Source organism: Salvelinus namaycush, chromosome 33 (assembly GCF_016432855.1).
Source record: "Salvelinus namaycush isolate Seneca chromosome 33, SaNama_1.0, whole genome shotgun sequence".
Taxonomy (NCBI): domain Eukaryota; kingdom Metazoa; phylum Chordata; class Actinopteri; order Salmoniformes; family Salmonidae; genus Salvelinus; species Salvelinus namaycush.
This window is the reverse complement of record NC_052339.1, coordinates 17631215-17658607: the sequence shown is the minus strand read 5'-3', so window position 1 is coordinate 17658607 and position 27393 is coordinate 17631215. Positions and strand designations below refer to the sequence as shown.

General features: G+C 40.6%; 1 protein-coding gene across 8 annotated transcripts; it reads left to right on the top strand.

The window, feature by feature from the left end:
• The first annotated feature begins 131 nt into the window (after nt 1-131).
• LOC120027841 (alpha-amylase-like) lies at nt 132-23103 on the top strand. Of its 8 annotated transcripts, XM_038972901.1 has the most exons (12): nt 160-482; nt 678-2684; nt 2879-3076; nt 3629-3775; nt 11841-12047; nt 12214-12444; nt 12803-12936; nt 13293-13415; nt 13493-13592; nt 13754-13875; nt 21108-21233; nt 22701-23103. In XM_038972901.1, exons 2-12 carry the CDS (start codon nt 2526-2528, stop codon nt 22891-22893), a joined length of 1740 nt encoding a protein of 579 aa, XP_038828829.1. In that variant the 5' UTR covers nt 160-482; nt 678-2525; the 3' UTR covers nt 22894-23103. The 8 variants fall into 8 exon arrangements, 6 of the variants coding, with proteins under 6 accessions (XP_038828833.1, XP_038828832.1, XP_038828829.1 ...); XR_005473348.1 differs by lacking the exon at nt 22701-23103 and adding an exon at nt 14822-14987 and having other exon boundaries at nt 133-2684; nt 21108-21219; XM_038972899.1 differs by having other exon boundaries at nt 160-2684.
• The last annotated feature ends 4290 nt before the right edge of the window (nt 23104-27393 follow it).

Here is a 27393-nt window from a genome sequence, read left to right as displayed (position 1 = left end):
TGTCTGTCTATAAATACCTACTAGTCCACTGTAAGGTCTTTTTTTGTTGAATAGTTTTTTTTATGGTACATGTTACATAATCACACAATGTCAAATTGGCCTAATTAGAAAATATAAATATGAATTTACACAATTGTGTATCATTGGTGAACTATCTGTAGGGTCACAGGAGTTTTTAACCTCAGAGAAAGTGAGAACTGAACAGGAAAGAGAGAGTAGGTAAATATAGACAGTGAAAGCAATTTGAAATCTGAATTGGCTGTGAGCTGCAGCAACAGATGGTGGTGTCAACGCTGTAGACTAGAGTAACGCACTCCTGACGAGACGAGACAAACAAACAAGCAAACAAACACGGACTGTGAGAGATGCTGGTAGGCAGGGACTGAGTCCGTAAACTTGGCTGTACCCTGCTGGCTGTACTCTGGATTCATGATGATTGCTAGATTTTATTGGGGATGGAGCAAAGTGCACACTGGAGGAAGGTGAGCAGTGCAATTAAAACAGACATTGTTTATTATTAAAGTCACGTTTCTTGTATTGTCAGTTCCATGCCTTGTTTCATGAAGATAATCAGTCACCCATTCATATCTTAAGCACCGATATATGGTATTCGGAATGTATGGTAGCGTTTGCATGACTTGCAACTACTGGTAGAGATACTGACCAGGGTATCTTAGTTACTGCCCACCGAGGGTGCCTGATCTGTGGGCTTCAGAAGAGGAACAGCTCCCTGCTTTAGGGCCTGTTATAAACAAGCCCCTTCAAATGCTGTACAGACTGGCTGTGTTGTCTGAGAAGCAGCTTGCAACTGGACTGCATGGATCTGATGAGCAAACATGAAGGTGAGTCATTTAGAACTATAGGCTACTGCAGATGTGGTATTGAATGATACAAACACACTAGTTACAAATATCTGGTGCGACAGGCCTTTACCACTGCCAAAATTTGTGAACAGACAAACTAGTATCCTTTGCAAATTAATGCTTTTTTTCTTGAGTTAATGTTTTCTATTGCATTGAAACATTTGTTCAATCATTCCCATGTAATTGGTTGTAGGACTTATATTAGTGTTCGTGAGGTTTCTTTATCTCACTTTGAGGTTTCACTAGAGGCCTTATGGAAGCAGCAAATGTGTCTGTAAAATGTCCATATTTTGACTAAACGTAATACTTGCAAGACGAGGTGGGATCTTTTTTGTCGCTGAAATGGATTATGCGACAATTGCGGTGGAAACGCTTTTGTGCGGAATTGTTTATATAAAAACCATCCCATTAAATTTGTAGTCACGCGATGTTTCATGTTACCACCACGTGGAAAAACATGCCGCGTTTATAGACAGATGGAATAAATTGTGAACTTTATAACTTATTTCGTGACTTAATTTATGGTGGTTAGGTGAACGGCGATGAGCTTCATGCACATTTCCACTAAATATCGAGGGTGGGCTATTTGATTTATGCTGGTGACATGATCGGTGCTTGGCTGCCAATAATAAAATAAAAGTGATCTGGCGTTTATCTAGCCCAAACGCCGGCTGATGGCGCTATTGAGTCGTTTCATTTATTGTTCAAGTGAATGCATGCATTGCTATAAACTTGTATCTGCTGTGGATCGGTTCGTGAATAAACAGTCTTCATTCAGGCTCCAAAGACATATATTTCCTTCTAAATTCGATTGAATGAAAAGGCGAAAAAATACGGAAAATATTACTACTTAGTGATACAACATTTTCCACCAGCATGTGACGAATGCCTAGTCCCGGATATTGCGTTCAGTCAATCAGGTTGCTGAAGTCTGTTGTTTACCCCCTGGCTGAACTAGGGAAGCATTAGCCATAGCATGGTGATGGAAAATGGTGCTTCGTAAAGAACGTCTGCATATTTTCCCTTTTTTATATATTTTTGTCTTCTCGCCATTAAATCGAGTTAAGGAGGTAATAGTCATCTCTGCAGCCTGAATATAATGTTTTATGTACAAACCGGTCCACAGGGAAAACCAGTGTATAGCTCCTATGCATGCATTCCCTTTGTACAGTAAGATAAAACAACTTAATATCGCTATCTGCCGGCCTTTTTATCCATATCAGTTTTTGTGACAAAACCATCGGTAGAGTTGAAAATGTGATGGAATTCAGTTTAACTTAGATTTTTTATTGCGTACATGGGAACTTAACCACAAAAGTGTATATATATATGTATTATTTTGTGTAATTATTATAATAAAATCAAAAAATTGAGCTGGTATTCCCATGTGGTCATCGTACCAGTACTAACATGTTTTTTTAACCCGTTTTCTCCCCGAATTTGGTCCCTTGGCTCATCTCTGCAACTCCTCAATGGACTCGGGAGAGGCGAAGGTCGAGCCATGTGTCCATCGAAACATGACCCACCTGGTCGGCTACTTCTTATCACGCTGCTCGCTTGACCCGGATGTCAGCCGTACCAATGTGTCGGAGGAAACACAGTTCAACTGACGACCGGAGTCAGCTTGCAGGCGCCAGCCCTGTCACAAGGAGTCGCTAGAGCATGATGAGACAACAAAAGCCCCACCGGTCAAACCATCCACTACCCCGGACGGCGCTGGGCCAATTGTTCACAGACCAATGGGGCTCCCGGTCACAGCCGGTTGTCCGGTGCATTGCTTTTGACCGCTGCGCCACCCAGGACCAAAAGTGTTTATTTAATGTATACTACATTATCACTCACGGCCTTTTATCCACAACAAGTCAGTGTTGATGAACACCCCTCTGGAGGGAACATTTGCATATCGTTTTTATGGAGATTTTAGAATATTCACATGAAAATCTGTTTCGCCAGTTGGATGGAAACCTAGGTATTGTAATCAATTAATCATTCACTTGTGTCATTGCCTCCACCAGGTAAAAGCTAAACTTTGTGGCTGCCTGTTGGCTCTGGGTCTTGGAGTAGGCCTCTCCCAGTACCAGTCTAAAAGTCACACAAAGCATCACATCCAGCAGGGCAGGTCAACCATAGTCCACCTGTTTGAGTGGCGCTGGAATGACATAGCTGAAGAGTGTGAGCGATATCTGGGACCCAATGGATTTGATGGAGTGCAGGTAGGCTCATGTGTTTTTCTACCAGGCAACAGTACAGTCAAATCACATTGTATTTCTGTTGGAAGACCGCTTCTACTTTTAAAGTCTATTACACCATTTAGGTATAAGATCTGATGACCCAGCCTCCACTGTTAACACTACTGATAATATAGATAATATGTACATACAGTATAGATGCACATCAATGGAGGCTGCTGAGGGGAGGACTGCTCATAATAATGGCTGGAATGGAGTCAATGGAATAGTATCAACCACTTGTGTTTGGTACCATTCCATTAACTCCATTCCAAACATTATGATAAGCCGTCCTCCCTTCAGTAGCCTCCGCTGGAATGGAATAAATGGAACGGTATCGAACACATCAAACATATGGAATCCACGTTTGACTCCGTTCCATTGATTCCATTCCAGCCATTACAGTGAGCCCGTCCTCCAATAGCTCCTCTCACCAGCCTCCACTGATGCACATGCACAGTAGGTATTCCTCATAGAAATGACTGATAATTGATACATTTTACAGACTATATTCTTCATAGAAATGTCTTTTACTAGATCTCCCCTCCCAGTGAGAATGTGGTGGTGACTAAACCATGGAGACCGTGGTGGGAGAGGTACCAGCCAGTCAGCTACAACCTCTGTTCCCGCTCTGGAACCCAACAGGAGCTCCGAGACATGGTCTGCAGGTGCAACAATGTCGGGGTAATGATGATGGAACATGATTCCTTTGAATTCATTTATAGAAGGAAAAATGGACATGGTTATATACATTTTGAGAAAGATGTCTTGGTTCAATCATTTCTCATCTCATTTGTTGTCATCTCATTGGTTATGCAATGGGTTATTGCATAATGGGTTATGCAATGCTTGATGCTTGAGAAGAGACATAATTTAACTCATTTGTACGAGAGGGATGTACCAAATTTCTGTTTTAATTGTTAGGGAAGGAACACAACTGCCTTCAGATACTGTACTGCATGCGTTTTGACCTCATTGTGTAAATATATTTGAATAGTGTGAACGAGAGCCTTATATTAAGACACAACATGTACAGTCCCTTCAGAAAGTATTCACACTCTGACTTTTTCCACATAGTGTTGTGTTACAGCCTGAATTTAAAATGGATTAAATTGAGATTTTGTGTCACTAACCTACACACAATACCCCAAAATGTCAAAATTGAATTATGCAGAAATGTTTTGAGTCAATAAGTTTTCAACCCCTTTGTTATGGCAAGCCTAAATAAGTTCAGGAGTAAAAATTTGCTTAACAAGTAACATAGTTGCATGGACTACAATAATAGTATTTAACAGGATATGTGAATGGCTACCTCATTTCTGTACTTCACACATACAATTATCTGTAAGGTCCCTCAGTCTAGCAGTGAATTTTAAACACAGATTCAACCACAATGACCAGGGAGGTTTTCCAATGCCTCGCAAGGAAGGGCACCTATTGGAAAGAAGGGCACCCATTGGTACAGTTGATGGGTAAAACAAAAAAGCAGACATTGAATATCCCTTTGAGGATGGTGACCTTATTAATTACACTTTAGATGGTATATCAATACACCTAGTCAAGACAAAGGTACAGGTGCCCTTCTTAACTCAGTTGCTGGAGAGGAAGGAAACCGCTCAGGGATTTCACCATGAGGCCAATGGTGATTTTAAAACAGTTACAGAGTTTAATGGCTGTGATAAGAGAGAACTGAGGATGGATCAACAAAATTATAGTTACTCCACAATACTAACTAAATGACAGAGTGAAAAAAAGGAAGCCTGTACAGAATATAAATATTCCAAAACGTTAATCTTGTTTGCAATAAGGCACTAAAGTAAAACCGCAAAAAATGTGTCAAAGAAATGAACTTTATGTCCTCAGTACAAAGAGTTATGTTTGGGGCAAATCCAACACATCACCGAGTACCATTCTTCATATTTTCAAGTATGGTGGTGGCTGCATCATTTTATGGGTATGCTTTTCATTAGCAAGGAATAGGGAGTTTTTTTTAGGATAAGAAGAAACAGAATAGAGCTAAGCACAGGCTAAATCCTAGAGTAAAACCTGGTTTTGTGTGCTTTCCAACAGACACTAGAAGACAAATTCACCTTTCAGCAGGACAATAACCTAAAACACAAGGCCATATACAGTTGTAGTCAGAAGTTTACATACACCTTAGCCAAATACATTTAACTCAGTTTTTCACAATTCCTGACATTTAATCCTAGTAAAAATTCCATGTCTTAGGTCAGTTAGGATCACCACTTCATTTTAAGAATGTGAAATGTTAAATCACTCTCTCTACTATTATTCTATTTCAGCTTTTATTTATTTCATCACATTCCCAGTGGGTCAGAACTTTACATACACACAATTAGTATTTGGTAGCATTGCCTTTAAATTGTTTAACTTGGGTCAAACATTTCGGGTAGCCTTCCACAAGCTTCCCACAATAAGTTGGGTGAATTTTGGCCCATTCCTACTGACAGAGCTGGTGTAACTGAGTCAGGTTTGTAGGCCTCCTTGCTCGCACACGCTTTTTCAGTTCTGCCCACACATTTTCTATAGGATTGAGGTCAGGGCTTTGTGATGGCCACCCCAACACCTTGACTTTGTTGTCCTTAATCCATTTTGCCACAACTTTGTAAGTATGCTTGGGGACATTGTCCATTTGGAAGACCCATTTGCAACCAAGCTTTAACTTCCTGACTGATGTCTTGAGATGTTGCTTCAATATATCCACATAGTTTTCCTACCTCATGATGCCATCTATTTTGTAAAGTGCACCAGTCCCCCCTGCAGCAAACCACCCCCTCAACATGATGCTGCCACCCCCGTGCTTAACGATTGGGATGGTGTTCTTCGGCTTGCAAGCCTCCCCCTTTTTCCGCCAAACATAACGATGGTCATTATGGCCAAACAGTTCTTTTTTTGTTTCATCAGACCAGAGAACATTTCTCCAAAAAATACGATCTTTGTCCCCATGTGCAGCTGCAAACCGCAGTCTTTTTGGAGCAGTGGTTTCTTCCTTGCTGAGCGGCGTTTCAGGTTATGTCGATATAGGACTCGTTTTACTGTGGATATAGATACTTTTGTACCTGTTTCCTCCAGCATCTTCACAAGGTCCTTTGTTGTTGTTCTGGGATTGAATTGCACTTTTCACACCAAAGTACGTTCATCTCTAGGAGACAGAACGCTTCTCCTTCCTGAGTGGTATGACGGCTACGTGGGCCCATGGTGTTTATACTTGTGTACTATTGTTTGTACAGATGAATGTGGTATCTTCAGGCATTTGGCAATTGTTCCCAAGGATGAACCAGACTTGTGGATGTCTACCAATTTTTTTTCTGAGGTCTAGGCTGATTTTTTTTCATTTTCCCATGATGTCAAGCAAAGAGGCACTGAGTTTGAATGTAGGCTTTGAATTTCATCCACAGGTACACCTCCAATTGACTCAAATGATGTCAATTAGCCTATCAGAAGCTTCTAAAGCCATGACATCATTTTCTAGAATTTTCCAAGCTGTTTAAAGGCACAGTCAACTTAGTGTATGTAAACTTCTGACCCACTGGAATTGTGATACAGTGAATTTAAAGTTAAATATTCTGTCTGTAAACAATTGTTGAAAAAATTACTTGTGTCATGCACAAGGTAGATATCCTAACCAACTTGCCAAAACTATAGTTCGTTGACAAGAAATTTGTGGAGTGGTTGAAAAATGAGTTTTAATGACTCCAACCTAAGTGTATGTAAACTTCCAACTTCAACTGTATACACTGGAGTTGCTTACCAAGACGTCATTACATTTTCCTGAGTGGTCTAGTTACAGTTTTGATTGAAATCGGCTTGAAAATATATGGCAAGACTTGAAAATGGCTGCCTAGCAATGATCAACAACCAACTTGACAGAGCTTGAAGAATTTGAAAAAATTATGTGGAAATGATTTACCCAGAAAGACTGACAGCTATAATCGCTGCCAAAGGTAATTCTAACATGTATAGACTCCGGGGTGTGAATACTTATGTAAATGAGCTATTTCTGTATATTCATTTTTCCAAACATTTGCAAAAATGTCTTAAACATGTTTTCACTCTGTCATTATGGGGTATTCTGTGTAGCTGGGTGAGAATTTGTATTTACACTGAGTAATATTATAAATGCAACAATTTCAATGTGTAACGTTCGTCTATTTCTTCCTCCTCCTCGGATGAGGAGAGGCGAGAAGGATCGGACCAAAATGCAGCGTAGGTGGAATACATGATGAATTTATTAAATAAAGACGAACACGAAGAACACTTGGATAGCTACAAAACAATAAACGATGTGAACAAACCTGAACTAGAGAACGTAATACACTAACAGGAACGAACACATACACGAACGAAAAAGTCCCGTGTGGTGCGACATACACAGACACAGGAACAATCACCCACAAACAAACAGTGTGAACAACCTACCTTAATATGGTTCTCAATCAGAGGAAACGTAAAACACCTGTCCCTGATTGAGAACCATATCAGGCTAATAGACAATGAACCTAAACATAGAAACACATAACATAGAATGCCCACCCCAACTCACGCCCTGACCATACTAAACAAATACAAAAACAAGGAAAACAGGTCAGGAACGTGACACAATGATTTTATTGAGTTACAGTTCATAAAAGGAAATCAGTCAATTGAAATATATTCATTAGGCCCTAATCTATAGATTTCACATGACTGGGAATACTGATATGCATCTGTTGGCAACAGATTCCTTAAAAAATAGGTAGGGGCATGGATCAGAAAACCAGTCAGTATCAGGTGTGATCACCATTTTTCTCATGCAGCGTGACACATCTTCTTCGCATAGAGTTGATCAGGCTGTTGATTGTGGCCTGTGGAATGTTGTCCCACTCCTCTTCAATGGCTGTGCGAAGTTGCTGGATATTGGCAGGAACTGGAACACACTGTCATACACGTCAATCCAAAACCTCCCAAACATGCTCAATGGGTGACATTTCTGGTGAGTATGCAGACCATGGAAGAACTGGGACATTTTCAGCTTCCAGGAATTGTGTACAAATCCATGCGACATGGTATGCGACATTTAGGAGATGGCGTTGTATGAATGACACGACATTGGACCTCAGGATCTCATCACGTTATCTCTGCATTCATATTGCCATCGATAAAACACAATTGTGTTCGTTGTCCCTAGCTTATGCCTGCCCATATCCAGGGTTGGGTAGGTTACTTTCCAAATGTAATACGTTACAGTTACTAGTTACCTGTCCAAAATTATAATCAGTAACGTAACTTGTAGATTACCCAAACTCATTAACGTAATCTGATTACATTCAGTAATTTTTAGATTACTTTCCCCTTAAGAGGCATTAGAAGAAGACAGCAATGTATGTCACAAATTAAACAACATCTATTGCAGGATAAATCAATGTTTAAGTTTATATAGCAGGCCACATATGGATGTTACATTTTACTTTATGGGTTGGTTAATAATACGATTCAATTATATCTTTACATTAAAAACCAAAGTCTTTCAGAATTCCAGTCATTCCAATAAATGTTACACCCCTTGATCTTCAAAAATAGGACTTGGAAATATGGAAGTATAGATTAGCCAAATTGTTTTACCTGAGCATAACCCCAAAACTAAGGATTTATTAGCCAAGCCTACTCTATTGTTTATGATTTTGTTGTTATGGAGGACTGACTGGGATCATCGATTTTGAGTTGAAAAATAAATGTTGTGCTCATGGAATGGCATGCTTTGAGCACTACTGCAAAGGGCTATTTACATGTTAAAAATGAATGTCATATGCTGTATTTGCTATAGGCTTATTGTTTACCTTTTTGTTGGTCACACTTTGATATCTTGATAATGCAGCTGTTTAAAGGGCAAATTTACAGATGAAACAATAACAAAACGGTCGCCCCGCCTCTGTTTTGGTAAAACGCTGAGGAATGGGCCTGGAGAAATGTAACCACTCTCAGATGAATAGACATAGCTATGGATGCAAGGACTGACCTTCCATTATATCAAAATTATGGTTTTAACCATGTTATGAGGCTATACATTGTTTGTTTACATTTACAATGTTTACAAACATTGTGTGATATATATAACAATACCATTCAAAAGTTTGGACACACCTACTCATTCAAGGGTTTTTCTTTATTTGTGCTATTTTCGACATTGTAGAATAATAGTGAAGACATCAAAACGATGAAATAACACATTTGGAATAATGTAGTAACCAAAAAAGTGTTAAACAAATCAAAATTTAATTTACATTCTTCAAAGTAGCCAAATGATAGTCCCACTAAGCGCAAACCAAATGGGATGGCGTATAGAATGCTGTGGTAGCCATGCTGGTTAAGTGTTCCTTGAATTCTAAATAAATCACTGGCAGTGTCACCAACAAAGCACCATCACACCACCTCCTCCATGCTTCACGGTTCGAACCACACATGCAGAGATCATTCGTTCACCTACTCTTGGTCTCACAAAGACACTGCGGTTGGAACCAAGTCTCCTCTGAACCGTTGATGTTGAGATGAGTCTGTTACTTGAACTCTCGGAAGCATTTATTTGGGCTGCAATTTCTGAGGTGCAGTTAACTCTAATGAACTTATCCTCTGCAGCAGAGGTAACTCTGGATCTTCCTTTCCTGTGGCGGTCCTCATGAGAGCCAGTTTCATCGTAGTGCTTGATGGTTTTTGCGACTGCACCGGGGTGACTGACCTTCATGTCTTCAAGTAATGATGGACTGTCATTTCTCTTTGCTTATTTGAGCTGTTCTTGCCTTGATATGGACTTGGTATTTTACCAAATAGGGCTATCTTCTGTATACCACCCCTACCTTGTCACAACAGAACTGATTGGCTAAAACGCATTAAGAATGAAAGACATTTCACAAATTGACTTTTAACAATGACTTTTAACACAGCTTTGCACACTCTTGGCATTCTCTCAACCAGCGTCATGAGGTAGTCACCTGGAATGCATTTCAATTAACAATTTCAATGTTAATTGAAATGCATTCCAGGTGACTACCTCATGACGCTGGTTGAGAGAATGCCAAGAGTGTGCAAAGCTGTCATCAAGGCAAAGGATGGCTACTTTGAAGAATCTCAAATATAAAATATATTTGAATGTGTTTAACACTTTTTTGGTTACTACATAATTCCATGTGTGTTATTTCATGGTTTTGATGTATTCGCTATTGTTCTACAATGTAGAAAATAGTAAAAAATAAAGAAAAACCCTGGTATGAGTAGGTATGTCCAAACCTTTGACTGGTACTGTATATATATATAATTTATAATTCCAAAAATGGATGTAGCAACTACAGATTGCCCCTTTTTAAGTCTATCAAAAGTGTGTGAGTTTGAGCATGTGTCCATTTACGTCTATGGATGTATTTGTTTTATCAGCATGAATTAGATTGCGTAATAAAAGCCCTACTTTTATTTCATAGTCTGGGATACGCATATATGCAGCTGTTGCAAGAGCGCATTTTTCAACGGCTGTCCACTGGTTTCAAAAACAATAATTGATAGGCAGCTTAAACTTCTTGAATTCAACCATTATTGGGTTTAAATACACATTTAGATTTATGAACAGCCATCCACAACAACCACAATCCGTAAGGCGCATATCATAACCCCACCGCCACCATGGGGCACTCTGTTCACAACGTTGACGTCAGCAAACCGCTCGCCCACACAACGCCATACACGCTGTCTGCCATCTGCCCGGTACAGTTGAAACCGGAATTCATCCAGCATGCCATGCCAGAACTGCAGTCAGGTCAAGAGCCTGGTGAGGATGACGAGTGTGCTGATGAGCTTCCCTGAGATGGTTACTGATAGTTTGTGCAGAAATTCTTCGGTTGTGCAAACCCACAGTTTCATCAGCTGTCCGGGTGGCTGGTCTCAGACGATCCCGCAGGTGAAGAAGTTGGATGTGGAGGTCCTGGGCTTGCTTGGTTGCATGTAGTCTGCGTTTGTGAGGCCGGTTGAGCGTACTGCCAAATCTTCTAAAGCAACATCGGAGGCGGCTTATGGTAGAGAAATTAACAAATTATCTGGCAACAGCTCTGGTGGACATTCCTGCAGTCAACATGCCAATTGTACGCTCCCTCAAAACGCAAGATGTCTGTGGGATTGTGTTGTGTGGCAAAACTGTGCATTTTAGAGTGGCCTTTTATTGCCCCCAGCACAAAGTGCACCTGTTATAATGATCATGCTGTTTTATCAGCTTCTTGATATGCCACACTTGTCAGGTGGATGGATTATCTTGGAAAATGAGAAATTCTCACTAAAAGGGATCTAAACAAATTTGTGCATTTTTGTGTGTATGGAACATTTCTGTAATCTTATTTCAGCTCATGAAACATGGGACAAACACTTTACATGTTTTCTATTTTTGTTCAGTATATTTAATCCATTTTGAATTCAGTCTGTAACACAAGAAAATGTGGAATACGTCATTGGGTGTGGAATACTGAAGGCACTGTATAAGATATAAATAATATTTAAATATAAAGTTCTGGTGTGAATTTCAGGTATGCATGTGGATGTGAACACTTGCAGGTGGGAGCACGGCTGCACTGTACTAAATGCCTTTAGGTCTCTCATTGTAGATCCATTAAAATAGCATGAACTACAGCTATGAATGGATGTGATATCCCTTTGAATAGTGAAATACATTTGTGCATCAGTATTAGTGTGGTTATGAACACATCTCCCTCTGCAGGTGAAGATCTATGCAGACGTGGTCATTAATCACATGTGTATGTCTGGCGCGGGCGAGGGGGAGGGCAGACGCCGTTCGACCTGTGGCTCATACTTCAATGCCAGCAAGAGGGAGTTCCCATCTGTGCCCTACTCCGCTTCCCACTTCAACGATGACAAATGCACCACCAGCAGCAGAAATATTGAGACTTACCAAGACATTTATCAGGTATTATTTCAGAGAGAAAATAAGAAGGATAACTCCTTGTAAATACCACTAGACACTGATGGAGACGTATTATGTCTCTCTGCAAACCTCTTTTTTTTTAAATAATGTAATGTAATATAAACCCAGAGATCATACACTGTATTGCTTTGGCATTTCAACCCACCAGGTGCGTAACTGTCGTCTGCTAGGTCTTCTGGATCTGGCGCAGGACAAGGAGCATGTGAGGGAGAGGATAGTGGACTACATGAACAGACTGGTGGATATGGGTATAGCAGGTTTTAGGGTGGACGCATGTAAACACATGTGGCCTGAGGACCTGAAGAACATCTACAGCAGACTTCACAACCTCAACACCACCTGGTTCACACAGGGATCCAGACCACTCATTTACCAAGAGGTTGGAATGAGAAATGTCCATATGTTGACTTATTGTACTTGTATTATGTATTTAAGTAGGCTATGTATTCTGTTGTTTTAGCCTGAATGGTATCATTTTTGATTGCTTCCAATATTTTTTATGTACTGTAATTTGTCCAACCTGCAGGCTAGTCTAGCAAATATTTTATATATATATATACTTTTTGTCATGAGTTTCCTGTAAGTGTCAATTAAACATTAATGCTGCAGATTTAGGAATTTATCGATCAGCTTCTGACACTGAAGCTGTAGGCCTACTGGGGGCACCACGTTTACTTGTGTGATTTAGCAAAAACACTACATATCCAACAGCAACACATTCCCATTTTCTCTTCAAGATTATCGACCTCGGTGGCGAGCCGATAAAAGCGACAGAATACTCTGGACTGGGTCTTGTCACAGAGTTCAAGTATGGTACTATGCTGGGCTCTGTCATCCGCAAGTGGAACCAAGGGAAACTCTCTGACCTCAAGTATGATATAGTATGCCTCCCAAATGGCACCATATTCGCTATATAGTGCCCTATGTTCCCTGCTGGTCAAATCTAGTGTACTATGAATGGAATAGGGTGCCATTTGGGGGACACACACATAGTACAACATATTGCCATGGTCTAAGAATATAAATATGGCAGATTGTATATCAGCAAATTCTCAAATATATGTTGAACCCTCAGCATTAATGACTAAAGTATATTGTCTAGGTTACTACGTAACCCTGGTTATCTGATGGAGAGAACGAAACATCACTGAAAGAGAACCAGCTTGTGATACTGTGAGAATTCGGACTATTCTGAGGTGAAAATTAGCTTCTACTCTGTTGTTTCAGGACGTGTGGTGAGAGCTGGGATCTGCTGCCCTCAGGCGAGGCATTGGTGTTTGTGGATAACCATGACAACCAGAGAGGGCACGGTGCAGGAGGGGCCTCCATCCTCACCTTCTGGGAGCCCAGGTAGGGACAAATACTGTAGAATCTGATTATAGATGTTGTATAAGTATAGACAAATTATTTCTATCATATATCCTCAGAATGTATAAAATGGCTGTGGCTTTCATGCTGGCCCATCCCTATGGAGTTACGAGAGTGATGTCAAGCTACCGGTGGGATCAACATGTTGTGGATGGAAAGGTATGCTTCTGACAGTCTAAAACTATATAAAAAAAAGTTCTGTTGACTTAAACCGTTAAACCGCAACACTTTAGATCTTTAACCTCACATTGTGTATGACTATGGTCAATGTGACCGCTCGCCTCACGGTCGTGCTGTTCGTCTTGCTACCTGTCTGTTAGGACCAGAATGATTGGATAGGTCCTCCCAGCTTCCCTGACGGCTCCACCAAGCCTGTCCCCATCCAGCCAGACGGCAGCTGTGGGGAGGGCTGGGTGTGTGAACACAGATGGCCCACAATCAGGTGACAGTTTACACCTCCAGATCTCAGTCAGTCAATCATGTTGAATAGTATTGTACTGACCTACTAAAAAGGGTAACTTTATTTGAAGGGTACTTTAACAAGTACCTCATGGGGGGGACAAAATGGCGCCGTAGAGAGAACACTGTGTTTCAGCGAGCTCCCGTGGCATTCGTAAATTTATATTCTTTCATTAATCTCATAGCTTGAAAAAGTGGTAGAATTGGCAAAATAAGTTATCCTGCAATGAGTCTTGACGGTTATTTCTCAAAAATCTCCGACAACATGCCCAGCAGAGCTACTAAGAACTCGACCAAAACCACCATCCCTGTAGATGTGCAAGAGGAGCTAGCTTCCGTTAGCGAGGCTAACGCCGTTGCGGATCCAGGCACAATGGACCTGGTGATTCAAAAGATGACGGACAACATTACTAAAGTGATCGATGTTAAGATAAGAACGGTCTTGGAAGCAATAGCAGGCCATTCAGCTGAATTACAGAGGGTGATCAAACGTGTCGATGAGGCGGAAGGAAGAATTGCTACAGTGGAAGCTTCAACTACATCTATGGACACTAAGATGAAAGCACTTGAGAAACAGGTGCGCGAAATGGCGGAGCACATTGACGACTTGGATAATCGAGGACGCAGATGCAATATTCGTGTTGTGGGACTCCCGGAAAATTCTGAAGGGACACGTTCAGTAAAATTTTTTGAGGAATGGATCCCTGACTACTTACAAATGGACACTAAGGCTGGTCGTGTGAAGCTGGACAGAGCCCATCGCTCTCAAGCACCGATGCCCGGTCCCAACCAGCGCCCACGGCCAGTGGTTATAAAGTTCCACAACTTCACCGACAAGCAGCGCGTTATGGATGCGGCTAGAAACATCGGCTCTGACGGTAGTCAACGTAAAGGTCCAAAGGTCTCATTCTTCAATGATTACTCCACAGCGGTTGTACGAAGACGCAAAGGGTTTGATGAGGCGAAGGCTCGACTCAGGAGAATGAAGATGGACTACGCACTGCTGTACCCGGCCACATTGAAGATTATGGTCAACGGATCGCCTAAGAAACTCTCCACACCTGAGGAGGCTGCTGCGTTTATTGACTCTCTCGGGTAAATATCTTTAAGCTGCACCGCCGCAGCATTGGATAACTTTATTATCTTATTTGAATCTGATCAGGAAACAGTGGTGTGAGTTCTCACATGCTCCGGTTCAGTAATATTCGTATTTTTATTATTTTTCTTGCTAAAGTAACTGCCGCTATAGCTCAGGCTGAGATATGGGTGAATCTATATTGGTGCCCAGGCTTGGTTTTAGGTGGAAGAGCCTCAATCTTAATATATTGATTTTCCTTTTCATATGTATAAAGGACGAGGCTATTGAGTGGCAATGCAGACTTAAGAGTCTACATTGGAAAGTTGAAATCCCCTGCATGTTAGCTAGTGGGAAAACCCCCTTTTGGATCGTTACATGTCTAAGTTTTGGGTTTAGTATAGTTAGAGTTCAGGGTTTATATCGTTTGTTTATGCTCGGTGAGATAGAGGAGAGTTCAACACATGGAAAAAGGTACCACCCCATTTTTACGGTGGGATTCAGTCTGAATATGAAACGGTCAAAGTGCAATGGCAGGTAATACACTGCGTGTATGTACATGGAACATTAGAGGGAGCCATAATCCCATTAAAAGGAAGAAGGTACTGTCGTTTTTGAAAAAAGAAAATATTGATATTGCCCTGTTGCAAGAAACTCATTTGGATGATAAGGAGCATCTGAAATTACAACAAGGGGGGTTTGGTCAAGTGTTTTTCTCATCATTTACATCCAGAAGTAGAGGTGTAGCAATTCTTGTGAAAAAGAACTTACCACTTAAGGTCCTGAATTGTGTGAAAGATAAATTTGGTCGCTTTGTTATAATTAATGGTACTTTACAAGGGCAGAGCATCTCCATAATGAATATTTACTTCCCCCCTGCCCACCCCCCTGATTTCCTCACCAAGGTATTTCTAGACTTTTCAGAATTAAACTCAGACACTGCAGTGGTTGGAGGAGATTTTAATTGTTTGTTGAACCCCCTTATTGATAAGTTTCCCAGCGGTATAGCTTCACTCTCTCCTCGAGCTAAGTCACTTAAAGCTATTTGTGATGATCTGGGGTATGCTGATGTTTGGAGAACTTTTCACCCCTCCAACAGAGAGTTCACTTTTTTCTCTGCACCTCATGGATGTCAGACTAGAATAGATTACTTTTTTATGCCCAGGACGTCTTTGCAGTCTGTTTTATCCGCTAGGATAGGAAGCATAGTCATATCTGATCATGCGGAGGTGATCCTGGACATAAAACTCAACGGGGCATTCAATCTGTCAAGGCATTGGAGGTTGAATACAACCATCCTTAAAGACCATACGTTCACATCATATTTTATTACAGAGTTTAAAACATTTTTCTCTATTAACTCTCAATCAACAGATAATCCCTCGCTCCTTTGGGAAACCTGTAAAGCGTACGCCAGGGGTCTGATTATGTCATACACAGCCACTAAGAGGCGGAAAAAGCGTGAAAAGCAAAAAAGGTTAGAGGGTGAATTAGGAACTAAAGAGAAGGACTACATTAAAACTCCCACTCCTGCCCTATTAAAGGAAATATCAGTTCTTAGATCAACGTTGGACTCTCTCCTAACACAGGACGCTGAAAAGAAAATGGGATTTGTCAGGCAAAAGCTATATGAACATGGCGATAAGCCAGGAAAGTACTTGGCGTACCTAGCTAAAAAGAGAGCTGACTCACAGTCAATTGCTACTATTACTGATTTGGATGGCAATCATTTATATGAAAATAAATTGATAAATGACTCATTTAAGAAATTTTATGCAAATCTTTATGCCACAGAACTGCCAAATGACGCACCCAAATTAATGGAAAATTTATTTTCTAAGATTGAGCTCCCTACTATCTCAGAAGAACAGAGGTCTCTCCTTAATGCCCCTATTACCAAGGAAGAGATAATGTTCGCAATTAAGAATCTGCAAAACGGTAAGGCCCCAGGACCAGACGGGTTTGGTAGTGAATTCTATAAAGAGTTTCATGGCCTGATCCTTGAGCCATTGCGTGATATGTTTAACCACTCATTTTTAAATGACCAGCTCCCTCAAACGCTGAGGGAAGCCAACATATCACTTATTCTCAAAAAGGGAAAATGTCCAGAGTCTTGTTCCTCGTACAGACCAATTTCCCTTCTGAATGTGGATAGAAAATTACTTTCTAAAATTCTAGCCACAAGATTAGAGGACTCACTGCCACTAATTGTGAAAGGAGACCAAACTGGCTTCATTAAGGGCCGTAAGTCGTGCAACAATGTCAGGCGGCTTCTTAATGTAATTCAAGCCTACCAACAAAGTGCTAGGGATGGTCTTGTGCTCTCCCTAGATGCTGAGAAAGCATTTGATCGTGTGGAGTGGTCCTACCTACTCTTTGCTCTAAATAAATTTGGTCTAGGGGACAACTTTATAAAATGGGTGAAAGTTTTATATGATGATCCTCAGGCTGCTGTCCTTACTAATGGGCTAAGGTCAAATAGCTTCTCTATATACAGAGGTACCAGACAGGGCTGCCCTTTGTCCCCCCTCCTATTTGCACTCGCTATGGAACCACTGGCCGAGGCCATCAGGGTAACGCCTGCTATACAGGGGCTGCTCATTGGTGATGTTCACCATAAAATAAGCTTGTATGCTGATGATGTCCTGATATTCATCTCTAATCCCGAGACCTCAACTACATCTCTTATTAATATTATTCAATTATTCAGCGAATTCTCTGGCTACAAGATTAACTTAACTAAATCAGAGGCTATGCCACTTGGTAGCCTTCACTCTGTACCTAATACCTCTCCCCCCTTCCCTTTTAAATGGTCTCCCTCAGGCTTTACATATCTGGGTATATTTGTAACTCCTAAATTCCAACAAATGTACAAAGCCAATTTTGTTCCCTTGTTTGATACAATAAGACAGGATCTGGAGCGCTGGAACTCTCTCCCGATTTCTTGGTTGGGTAGAATATCCCTCTTGAAAATGAACATTTTACCTAGACTACTTTACCCAATCCAAATGATCCCAGTATTACTCTCCAATAAGGTAATAAAGGATGTAAATGGATGGCTAAGTTTCTTCATATGGAGTAAACGCAAGCCAAGGCTTAAGATGGCAATATTGCAGCTGCCAAGTTCTATGGGGGGCTTGGATCTGCCCAATATCAGGTTCTATCAGTGGTGTGCCCACCTATGTTATATTTCTGATTGGATCACAAACGATGGCTCCTCTATTTGGTTGGACATTGAGACTTCTCTTTCAAAATACCCCTTACAGGATCTTTTATTTTTCAGAAGTTTCAAGTCTGTAGAAGATCACTGCAATAATCCAAATACACTTAACACACTCAAGGTTTGGAGGTCAGTTCAGCGCTTCCTGGGAAGGTCCAAACTAACCTCTGCTCTTACCCCAATTCTTAACAACCCAGATTTTGGTCCAGGATGGCTGGATGCTGGTTTTAACTTTTGGCTTAATAAGGGCATACGCAGACTAAATGACTTATTTGCTGATAAGATTCTATTGTCATTTGAGCAGATGGTGGAGAAATATCGACTCCCAAAGCAGGACTTTTTCCGTTTCCTACAAGTAAGACATTATATTGTGAAGAGCACCACATTAATTGCTAACCCTGATATGTCTGTCATTGAGAGAATGCTTTTTTTTCCACAAAGGAAAATGTCTGTAAGTCTGTTTTATGATGCTTTAAGGTCCTTTCCTGCTGTCGACACACAGAGGGTGAAACAAGTGTGGGAGAAAGAATTGTCTGTGACTATTGACGAAGAGATGTGGGAGGACATTTGGAGATATGCAAAAACAATATCTATATGTAATCGTACTAGAGCAATCCAATTAAGAATAATACACCGATTGCATATATCCCCAAATCGCAGACATGCATTTAGCCCCTCTTCCTCTTCTCCTCAGTGTCTTAAATGCAAAACTGATACAGGCACCCTAACACATTGTTTATGGTCATGTACCAAAATACAAAGATACTGGTCTGGTGTTCTGCAAGAAATTGAAAAGATCCTAGGGGTTGATCTAGAATTGGACCCAGTTTCTTTACTGTTAGGTCTCCCTAGTAGGCATGTTACTTCTGTGAGTAAGAGGAGGCTTTACAACATCCTTACCTTTGCTGCAAGGAAAAACATCCTTTTACGGTGGATTAGTGATAAGGTTCCTTCTATTAAAGATTGGCATAAGATACTTTTTGAATGGGTGCCTCTGGAATATCTGACATGTACATTGCATTCTAAAACAGATCAGTTCTACAAAGTGTGGGAACCCTATCTAAATTACCTAGAACCTGAGGTATCAGCTATTATGCTGCAAGGATTTTCTTAGAATGGTGGTGATCTATGTATTCAGAATTACACTGTATGTTCCATGTGTGGAACCTAACTTCTTAGTTTAAACCGAGCTTTTTTGTTTAATTTCTGTTTGTAAGTTTGTTTAAAATGTATGTATTGAGAGACGCAATGATGGGGATAGGGTGAGAGAAGCGGGGAGAGGAAAATGGTGTGCGTATGTGTGTGTATGTGTATATGTGTATATGTATATGTATGCGCAGGTATGTGTAGGCGGGTGCGGGTTTTTTTTTTTTTTTGTTTCTTTGCCTTGTCTCTGTTGTTGTATCTCTTTAATATGGGTGAAAATTGTGAAATTCCAATAAAAATACTGTTTAAAAAAAAAAAAAAAAAAAGTACCTCATAACACGTTCATAAGCAATATGAAGCATTCTTAAAAAGTCTGTAAGCATCTCAAAATGTGGTTGTTGACATAATTTTTAGGGATAGGAGTTCCGCTAGTGGGACAACTTCCGGTGATACTGGAGGGCGCGCAATTCAAATAAATAATCATAAATATTATGGATTTTAAACATTTATGTACATATAAGTGTCTTATATCAGCTGAAAGCTTAAATTCTTGTTAATCTAACGACACTGTCCGATTTACAGTAGCTATTACAGCGAAAACATAACATGCGATTTTTTGAGGACGGCAAAATATTTTTCCGCTGGCACAGGTTTCAGGTTTCATACATACACAGGTTTCATACATTTACAAATAACGATTAAATATTCACTTACTTTTTGAAAATCTTCCTCAAATTTGTCATCCTAAGGGTCCCAGCTATAATATGTAGTGTCGTTTTGTTAGATAAAATCCTTCTTTATATCCCAAAAAGTTTAGTTTGCGCCATCGATTTGAGTAATCCACTCGTTCAACATGCAGAGAAAGGAATCCGAAAATCTACCCCTAACTTTGTATCAACAAGTCAAAATACGTTTCTATTTACTCCTCAGATACCCTAAAATGTAATCAAACTATAATATTTCTTACGGAAATAAGTATGTTCAATAGGAAACCGATTTTAGCAGGTGCGTAATTTCTTCATGGTGCGCACAAACACGAATTTCCAAGACGGTGTCCTTCTGCTAAAGCTGATATTTCTTGTTCGTTTTTGAAGTTACAATCCTGAAACCTTGAACCCAAGCTACTGACACCCTGTGGAAGCCATAGGAATTGCATCCAGAGCCATTTTTCAATATGACCTTACTCTTGCATTTCTAAGAGGATGGTCTCTCCAATTCTTTTTATTTCCAGTTGGTTTTTCTTTGGATTTTCTCCTACAATATCTATTGTGTTATATTCTCTTACATTATTTTAACATTTCTACAAACTTCAAAGTGTTTTCTTTCCAATGGTACCAATTATATGCATATCCTGGCTTCAGGGCCTGAGCTACAGGCAGTTTACTTTGGGCACGTCATTCAGACAGGGTGGCCCACAATCAGGTGACAGTTTACACCTCCAGATCTCAGTCAGTCAATCATGTTGAATAGTATTGTATTGACCTACTGTAAAGGGTAACACTTTATTTGAAGGGTACTTTAACAAGGACTTCATAACACGTTCGTAAGCAATATGTAAAGCATTCTTAAAAAGTGTGTAAGCCTCTCAAAAATGTGGATGTTGACATAAGCATCTTATGAAAGTGTTATATGAAGTTTTAATGTAGGTCACCTTCGAACAAAGCGTTGTCCATCCAGTAATGTGAGTATTTTGACCTGGTCAATGTACAGTTATTTTGTATGTGTGCTTGATGGTGATTATTATTTTGCTGAACTGCTCTCTCTCTCCTTGTAGAAATATGGTGATGTTCCGTAATGTTGTCGATGGAGAGCCGTTGTCTAACTGGTGGGACAATGGGGGGAACCAGATAGCTTTTGGACGAGGCAACCAAGGCTTCATAGTTATCAACAATGATAACTGGTACGTTTCACCATATGGAAGAAGTTGTAGATAATACATTAGCATATATTTCAATGAATGCCATTAACTTCTCTGGGATATGTGGGAAGAGAGGTCAGCGTCGAGCCATAGAAAAACATACAGCCATTTTCACAAAAGTGTCACAAAAGACAGAAATAGCGTTATAATTAATCACTAACCTTTGATGATCTTCATCGGATGGCACTCCCAGGACTCCATGTTAGACAATAAATGTCTGTTTTGTTCGATAAAGTTAATCTTTATGTCCAAAAACCTCATTTGAAATTGGTGCGTTATGTTCAGAAATGCATTGTCTCAAACAAACATCCGGTGAAAGTGCAGAGAGCCACATCAAATTACAGAAATACTCATCATAAACATTGATGAAAGATACAAGTGTTAAACACACAATTAAAGATAAACTTCTCCTTAATGCAACCGCTGTGTCAGATTTCAAAAACGTTTTACGGTAAAAGCACACCATGCAATTATGTTAGGTCCGCGCCTAGCCACAGAAAAACATACAGCCATTTTCCAACCGAGGAGAGGTGTCACAAAACTCAGAAATAGCGTTATAAATAGTCACTTACCTTTGATGATGTTCATCGGAATGCACTCCCAGGAATCCCAGTTCCACAATAAATGTTTGTTTTGTTCGATAAAGTCCATAATTTATGTCCAAATACCTCCTTTTTGTTCGCGCGTTTAGTCCAGTAATCCAAATGCACAACGCATGAGCACTAAGTCCAGACGAAAAGTCAAAAAGTTACATTACAGTTCGTAGAAAGATGTCAAACGATGTATATAATCAATCTTTAGGATGTTTTTATCATAAATCTTCAATAATATTCCAACCGGACAATTCCTTTCTCTTTAGAAATGAAAGGGAACGCAGCTCGCTCTCACGGCCACGCGCGAGACTTAGCTCATGGCGTTCTGCTGGTTCAAACAGCTCTTATTCGCTGCCCCTTCATAGTAGAAGCCTGAAACAAGGTTCTAAATACTGTTGACATCTAGTGGAAGCCTTAGGAAGTGCAATCTGACCCCATTTACACTGTATATTGGATAGGCAAAGACTTGAAAACCTACAAACCTCAGATTTCCCACTTCCTGGTTGGATTTTTTCTCAAGTTTTTGCCTGCCATATGAGTTCTGTTATACTCACAGACATCATTCAAACAGTTTTAGAAACTTCAGAGTGTTTTCTATCCAAATCACTAATTATATGCATATTCTAGCTTCTGGGCCTGAGTAGCAGGCAGTTTACTCTGGGCACCTTATTCATCCAAGCTACTCAATACTGCCCCCCAGTCCCAAAGAAGTTAATTAATTTGTTAGAGGACATTTGACGGAATTGACAAATACTAAAAAGATGATCTCTGAATGGGTAAGGAAATCAATTCCATAACCTAGTAGTCATCCTGCAGTACTTGTTTGTAACACTTTGAGCTATTTCCTATTATTCAGTTCCCTGGATGTGATGCTGTACACCGGCCTTCATGGAGGAACCTACTGTGATGTCATCTCCGGTCAGAGGTCAGGGGGGCGTTGCTCGGGGAAACAGGTGACCGTTGGAGGGGACGGGAGAGCACACTTCACCATCAGCCCCTCTGACCCGGACCCTGTCATTGCCATTCACACGCACTCTAAGCTAGAGTAGGAGCTAATAACACTGCACTTTATACCACACTGTGATATTATAGTTTGTGTATCATTACTGTATTTCAAGTGGTCTTTCTATCGAGGTTTGGAAAGATGATGATTAAGAAATAAGGCACGAGGGGGTGTGGTATATGGCCAACATGTGGTATATTGGCCATATACCACAAACCCCCAAGGTGCCTTATTGCTATTGTAAACTGGTTACCAATGTAATTAGAGCAGTAAAAATACAATGTTTTCATACCCATGGTATACGGTCTGATATACCACGGCTGTCAGCCAATCAGCATTCAAGGCTCGAACCACCCAGATTATACAACAGTTGGTATACTGAAATGTCATGTGTTATTATGGCTCATATCAATTTGGGTCGTGAAATGCAAACAACAGCTGTGTAAAAACATCAATGTTAATTTTATGTCAGATGTGATCATGCACTATAGATTCTGCATGACTCTTCAAATTTAGCGTTAATATACATGCATTTACATTCATTATATACTGTATGTGTTATCATTTGTAAAATACAATTAAATGTCCAGTTGGAAATAGATCAAGTTCCGTTTTTATTTTTACTGACAACTTTCATGTAGTTTTTCTAGAGATACCTGGCCATGGCACAATGATGACAAAACCAGTTTTACAACCTCTCCTAATATTGCTGATGTGGCTTCACATAGTGTGTAAAGAGAACCCAGCCAACTCTAGAGAGTACTCTTGTAATCAGTTTAACAAGACTTTCCTGGAGCAAATCTGTCAATTCCAAGGTGTGCTTATTCATTATCCAACGAGTGATGGCTTTACTATGCATATTTTATGGCTTTAAACCCTGCAAGTTTCATGAAGTTGTCCAAATGAGTAGCATTTAAAACTGAAATGAAGTCATTCATTTTAATCATTTATAGTGGATGTCTCTGATAAGCATTAGCACCATGGTCATCTGTTTTTGCTTCAGCCAGGAGCTGCTTTTCAATAATGCTGCCCATTGATAAACAACTTTGTAGTCATGGAAAGAGACAGAGAGACACACAGAGACACAGACAGATGGAGAGAGACACACAGAGACAGACAGATAGAGAGAGACACACACACAGAGAGATAGAGAGTCACAGGTAGAGAGAGTGTGAGAGACACACACAGAGAGAGGGAGAGACACAGAGAAATAGAGAGAGGGTGAGAGAAACACACACACACACAGAGAGAGAGACAGAGAAATAGAGATAGTCACAGAGGGAGAGAGAGTGAGAGAAACACACACACAGAGAGAGAGAGACAGAGAAATGGAGAGAGAGTCACAGAGGGAGAGAGAGTGAGAGAAACACAGAGAGAGAGACACGGAGAGATAGAGAGAGACACAGAGAGACCGAGAAATAGAGAGAGAGTCAGAGGGAGAGAGAGTGAGAGAGAGACACAGACAGAGAGAGACACAGAGAGATAGTCACAGAGGGATCTTCCTCATTCAACCAAACATGCTTGTTATGTATTCAGAGGGCTTGGTATAGACATAACACCATAGCTGTGGTACAGTACAGGGCTTGAATTATGCAATCCTTCACCAGCAAAACAACAACACATGGAACAGACATGTCACACTCTACAGTAAACTCAATATATGTGTTGAGAGTACAATGGGGTGGTGTTGTCACATTAGGCTGAGGAATATTCTCACTAGACCCAGCTTGGGAGCACACACAGACAGCATCTGTGATGCCTTCACACACTCACACACACACACACACACACATATCAACACACACAGCCCAACACCAGTCCCTTCCTCATCATTCGTCCGGCGCTGTCTGAACTGCCAACTAAATCTCGGCCTCATCTTATCCACTGTAACCTTGCTTATTCCCCGTAGTGGCATTAGTAGAGCTGTAAAAGCATTTATGGGGGGACAAATGCGGAAGAGGCAATCTAAGGCAAATATATATGTCCTGCCTGTTGATTTCTCAGGGCCAGAAGGGTGTGGGCAGTGATCAGTATGGATATAACTATTCCCTGGGTAACTCTTCAGGACTAACGTAAGGCGACCGAGCAGCATGCCAAACAGCACGGCAGTGTGTGTGTGTGCCCGCTGTGACACCATGGTTTTAATATGGCTCAGCTGGCCTTCGGCTCCAAGACAGCCGGTAAGGCGGGCCGATATCCATCTATGAGTGTGTATCATTAGCCCAGACCTAGTGGGCCTGACTCAGCTGTGTGTGTGTGTTATTGTTATTTTATTAGGATCCCCATTAGCTGTTGCAAATGCATCAGCTACTCAACCTGATACAGAACAATAATTGACAAGAACAGCACTACACACATTTAAAATATATATTTTTTATTTATTTAACTAGGCAAGTCAGTTAAGAACAAATTCTTATTTACAATGACGGCCTACCGGAAAACAATGGGTTAACTGCCTTGTTCAGGGGCAGAACGACAGATTTTTACCTTGTCAGCTCAGTGATTCGATCCAGCAACCATTTCGGTTACTAGCCCAACGCTCAAACCACTAGGCTATCTGCCGCCCCCAAATAAAAATATAGAAATGAAAAAGGTCCTGTAGTGACACTGAGAAAGCAGGAAGATGTATGTTCTAGGCCCACATTGTCACATCTATCATAGATGCATATCTGTTTACATGCAACTTATTCAAGTGTGTGTGCATTTGTGTCAGGGGTTAACATAGCCATCTACTGTACCAGCCTTTGTTTTACAAGATGTTCAGTTTGACCTGATGAACAGACTGAGTCCCAGGCCTGACTGTGTTTTGATTGTCTTACAGGCATGATAACACTCTTGGGAATGTGAGTTACCACCCACTGGCTCTGTAATACAGGCATAACAACATAGAAATACAATTCACGAAAATAGTCAAGTCATTTCTGTCGAGCCTGTTCAAACGAGAATGATCAAACTGATAGGGAGTGCAACTGAAGGTATTGCATGAATAAAAAATATTGCTATTGCCTCTGACATTATACAATCCACTATCTGCTATCTACTAAACCATGTGTAGCACCAACTACCGAAGTGCAACATGTCGCCATTGAATATTGTAATCAATGAGATAGTGTCTCCAGCGATTCCCTTCAGAGCACAGATAATAATGTTTTCCCACATCTGAAAAGCAAATGCTTCCTTTATTAATGGGATGAATTATGGAACATAATGTTTATCTTTATCTCCCACCTAAAGGGGGATTCCTCATAGGGGACGTATGAAGATGACCTGACAGCATACTGATGAAGAGAGAAAGGGAGGGAGAGGATGGGAGGGGAGAAGAGAAGGAGAGGGAGACAGCATAAGAGAGGAGGAAGATTCTTAAGAAATTGCTCTTTGCAAAGAAGCTATTTTTGTTTTGGACCATTTTAATTGAAAACAATCACAGTAAGGTACTTCATTTTTACCCAGAGATGATTTGATATTGAGATAAAAACGGCTGCATTGGACCTTTAAGCGAGAGATTTCTAGCTTTTCTAGCTCCCAGCATGCAAAGCTCCAGACAGGTATGCATTACTTTGGTGCCTCAAACCTCAACAGAACTTTGCTAAACTTTTAACCTTGTGCTCTGCTCTCTCGTAGCGTGTGTAGAGAGCAGCCGGACGGCCTGGTCTCTTATAGAAGTTGGGTAGGAGCCATCGCAGGGTGATGATGTATCCTGGGATTTCCACCCTCAATATTGTCCAGGAGATCGATGTGGTGAGTAAACCTTCGCTGCACAGTGTGCAATCGGCTATGAGCCTAAAAAAAATTACATTTCAATTGAAATAATCCAACAGGTTTTCTTTCGCCGTGCCAGAGTCAATAACAAAAGGGTAATCTAGGCCCACTGGTAGAATTAGATATGAATCCTTAAATAAAGATGAATTAAAGCAACAGGAACGTAGAGAGACGTATGACCTTGAAGAGTGAGATGTTTGAAGAAAGTCCTACTTATTTCTTTAGAGAAAAGTTTCTACGCGTAACGCATGTACAAGATTCAGACCTGGGTTCAAATACTATTTGAATTTATTTCAAATTCTTTAGCTGTCCTTGATTGAGGTTGCCTGTTGCAAAGGCTACAGTAAACAAAGTATAAAAACATTTTTATTATAGTATTTGAACCCAGGTCTGACAAAATCCTATCGAGTTCCTACAAACTCACAACTTCATTTCTGTGCATTACATTGTCAAGCCTGATGGTGTTCCCCTCAGCACCCGTATGAAGTTCAACACTGTTTTCTCAGTCATGAACATTAATCCAGTCTCTGCCCTCATCGCCTAGGCCAACTGGTCTTTGTAACGTCTGCTCGCGTCACCAACCATGTTGATAGACAGTCGACCAGCACCTGGTAATTAGCCATGAATATTAGCTGGGAGGGAGCAGCCCAGCCTGGGTAATTTCATCTAATGCTCATCTAATTCATTTACATATTCCTGTTAATTCACCACTGTGTGATTGAGAAAGCTGTGTGTGTGTGTGTGCGTGCATACTTTTTATATGTGTGTGTAGTGTATGTGTGTGTAC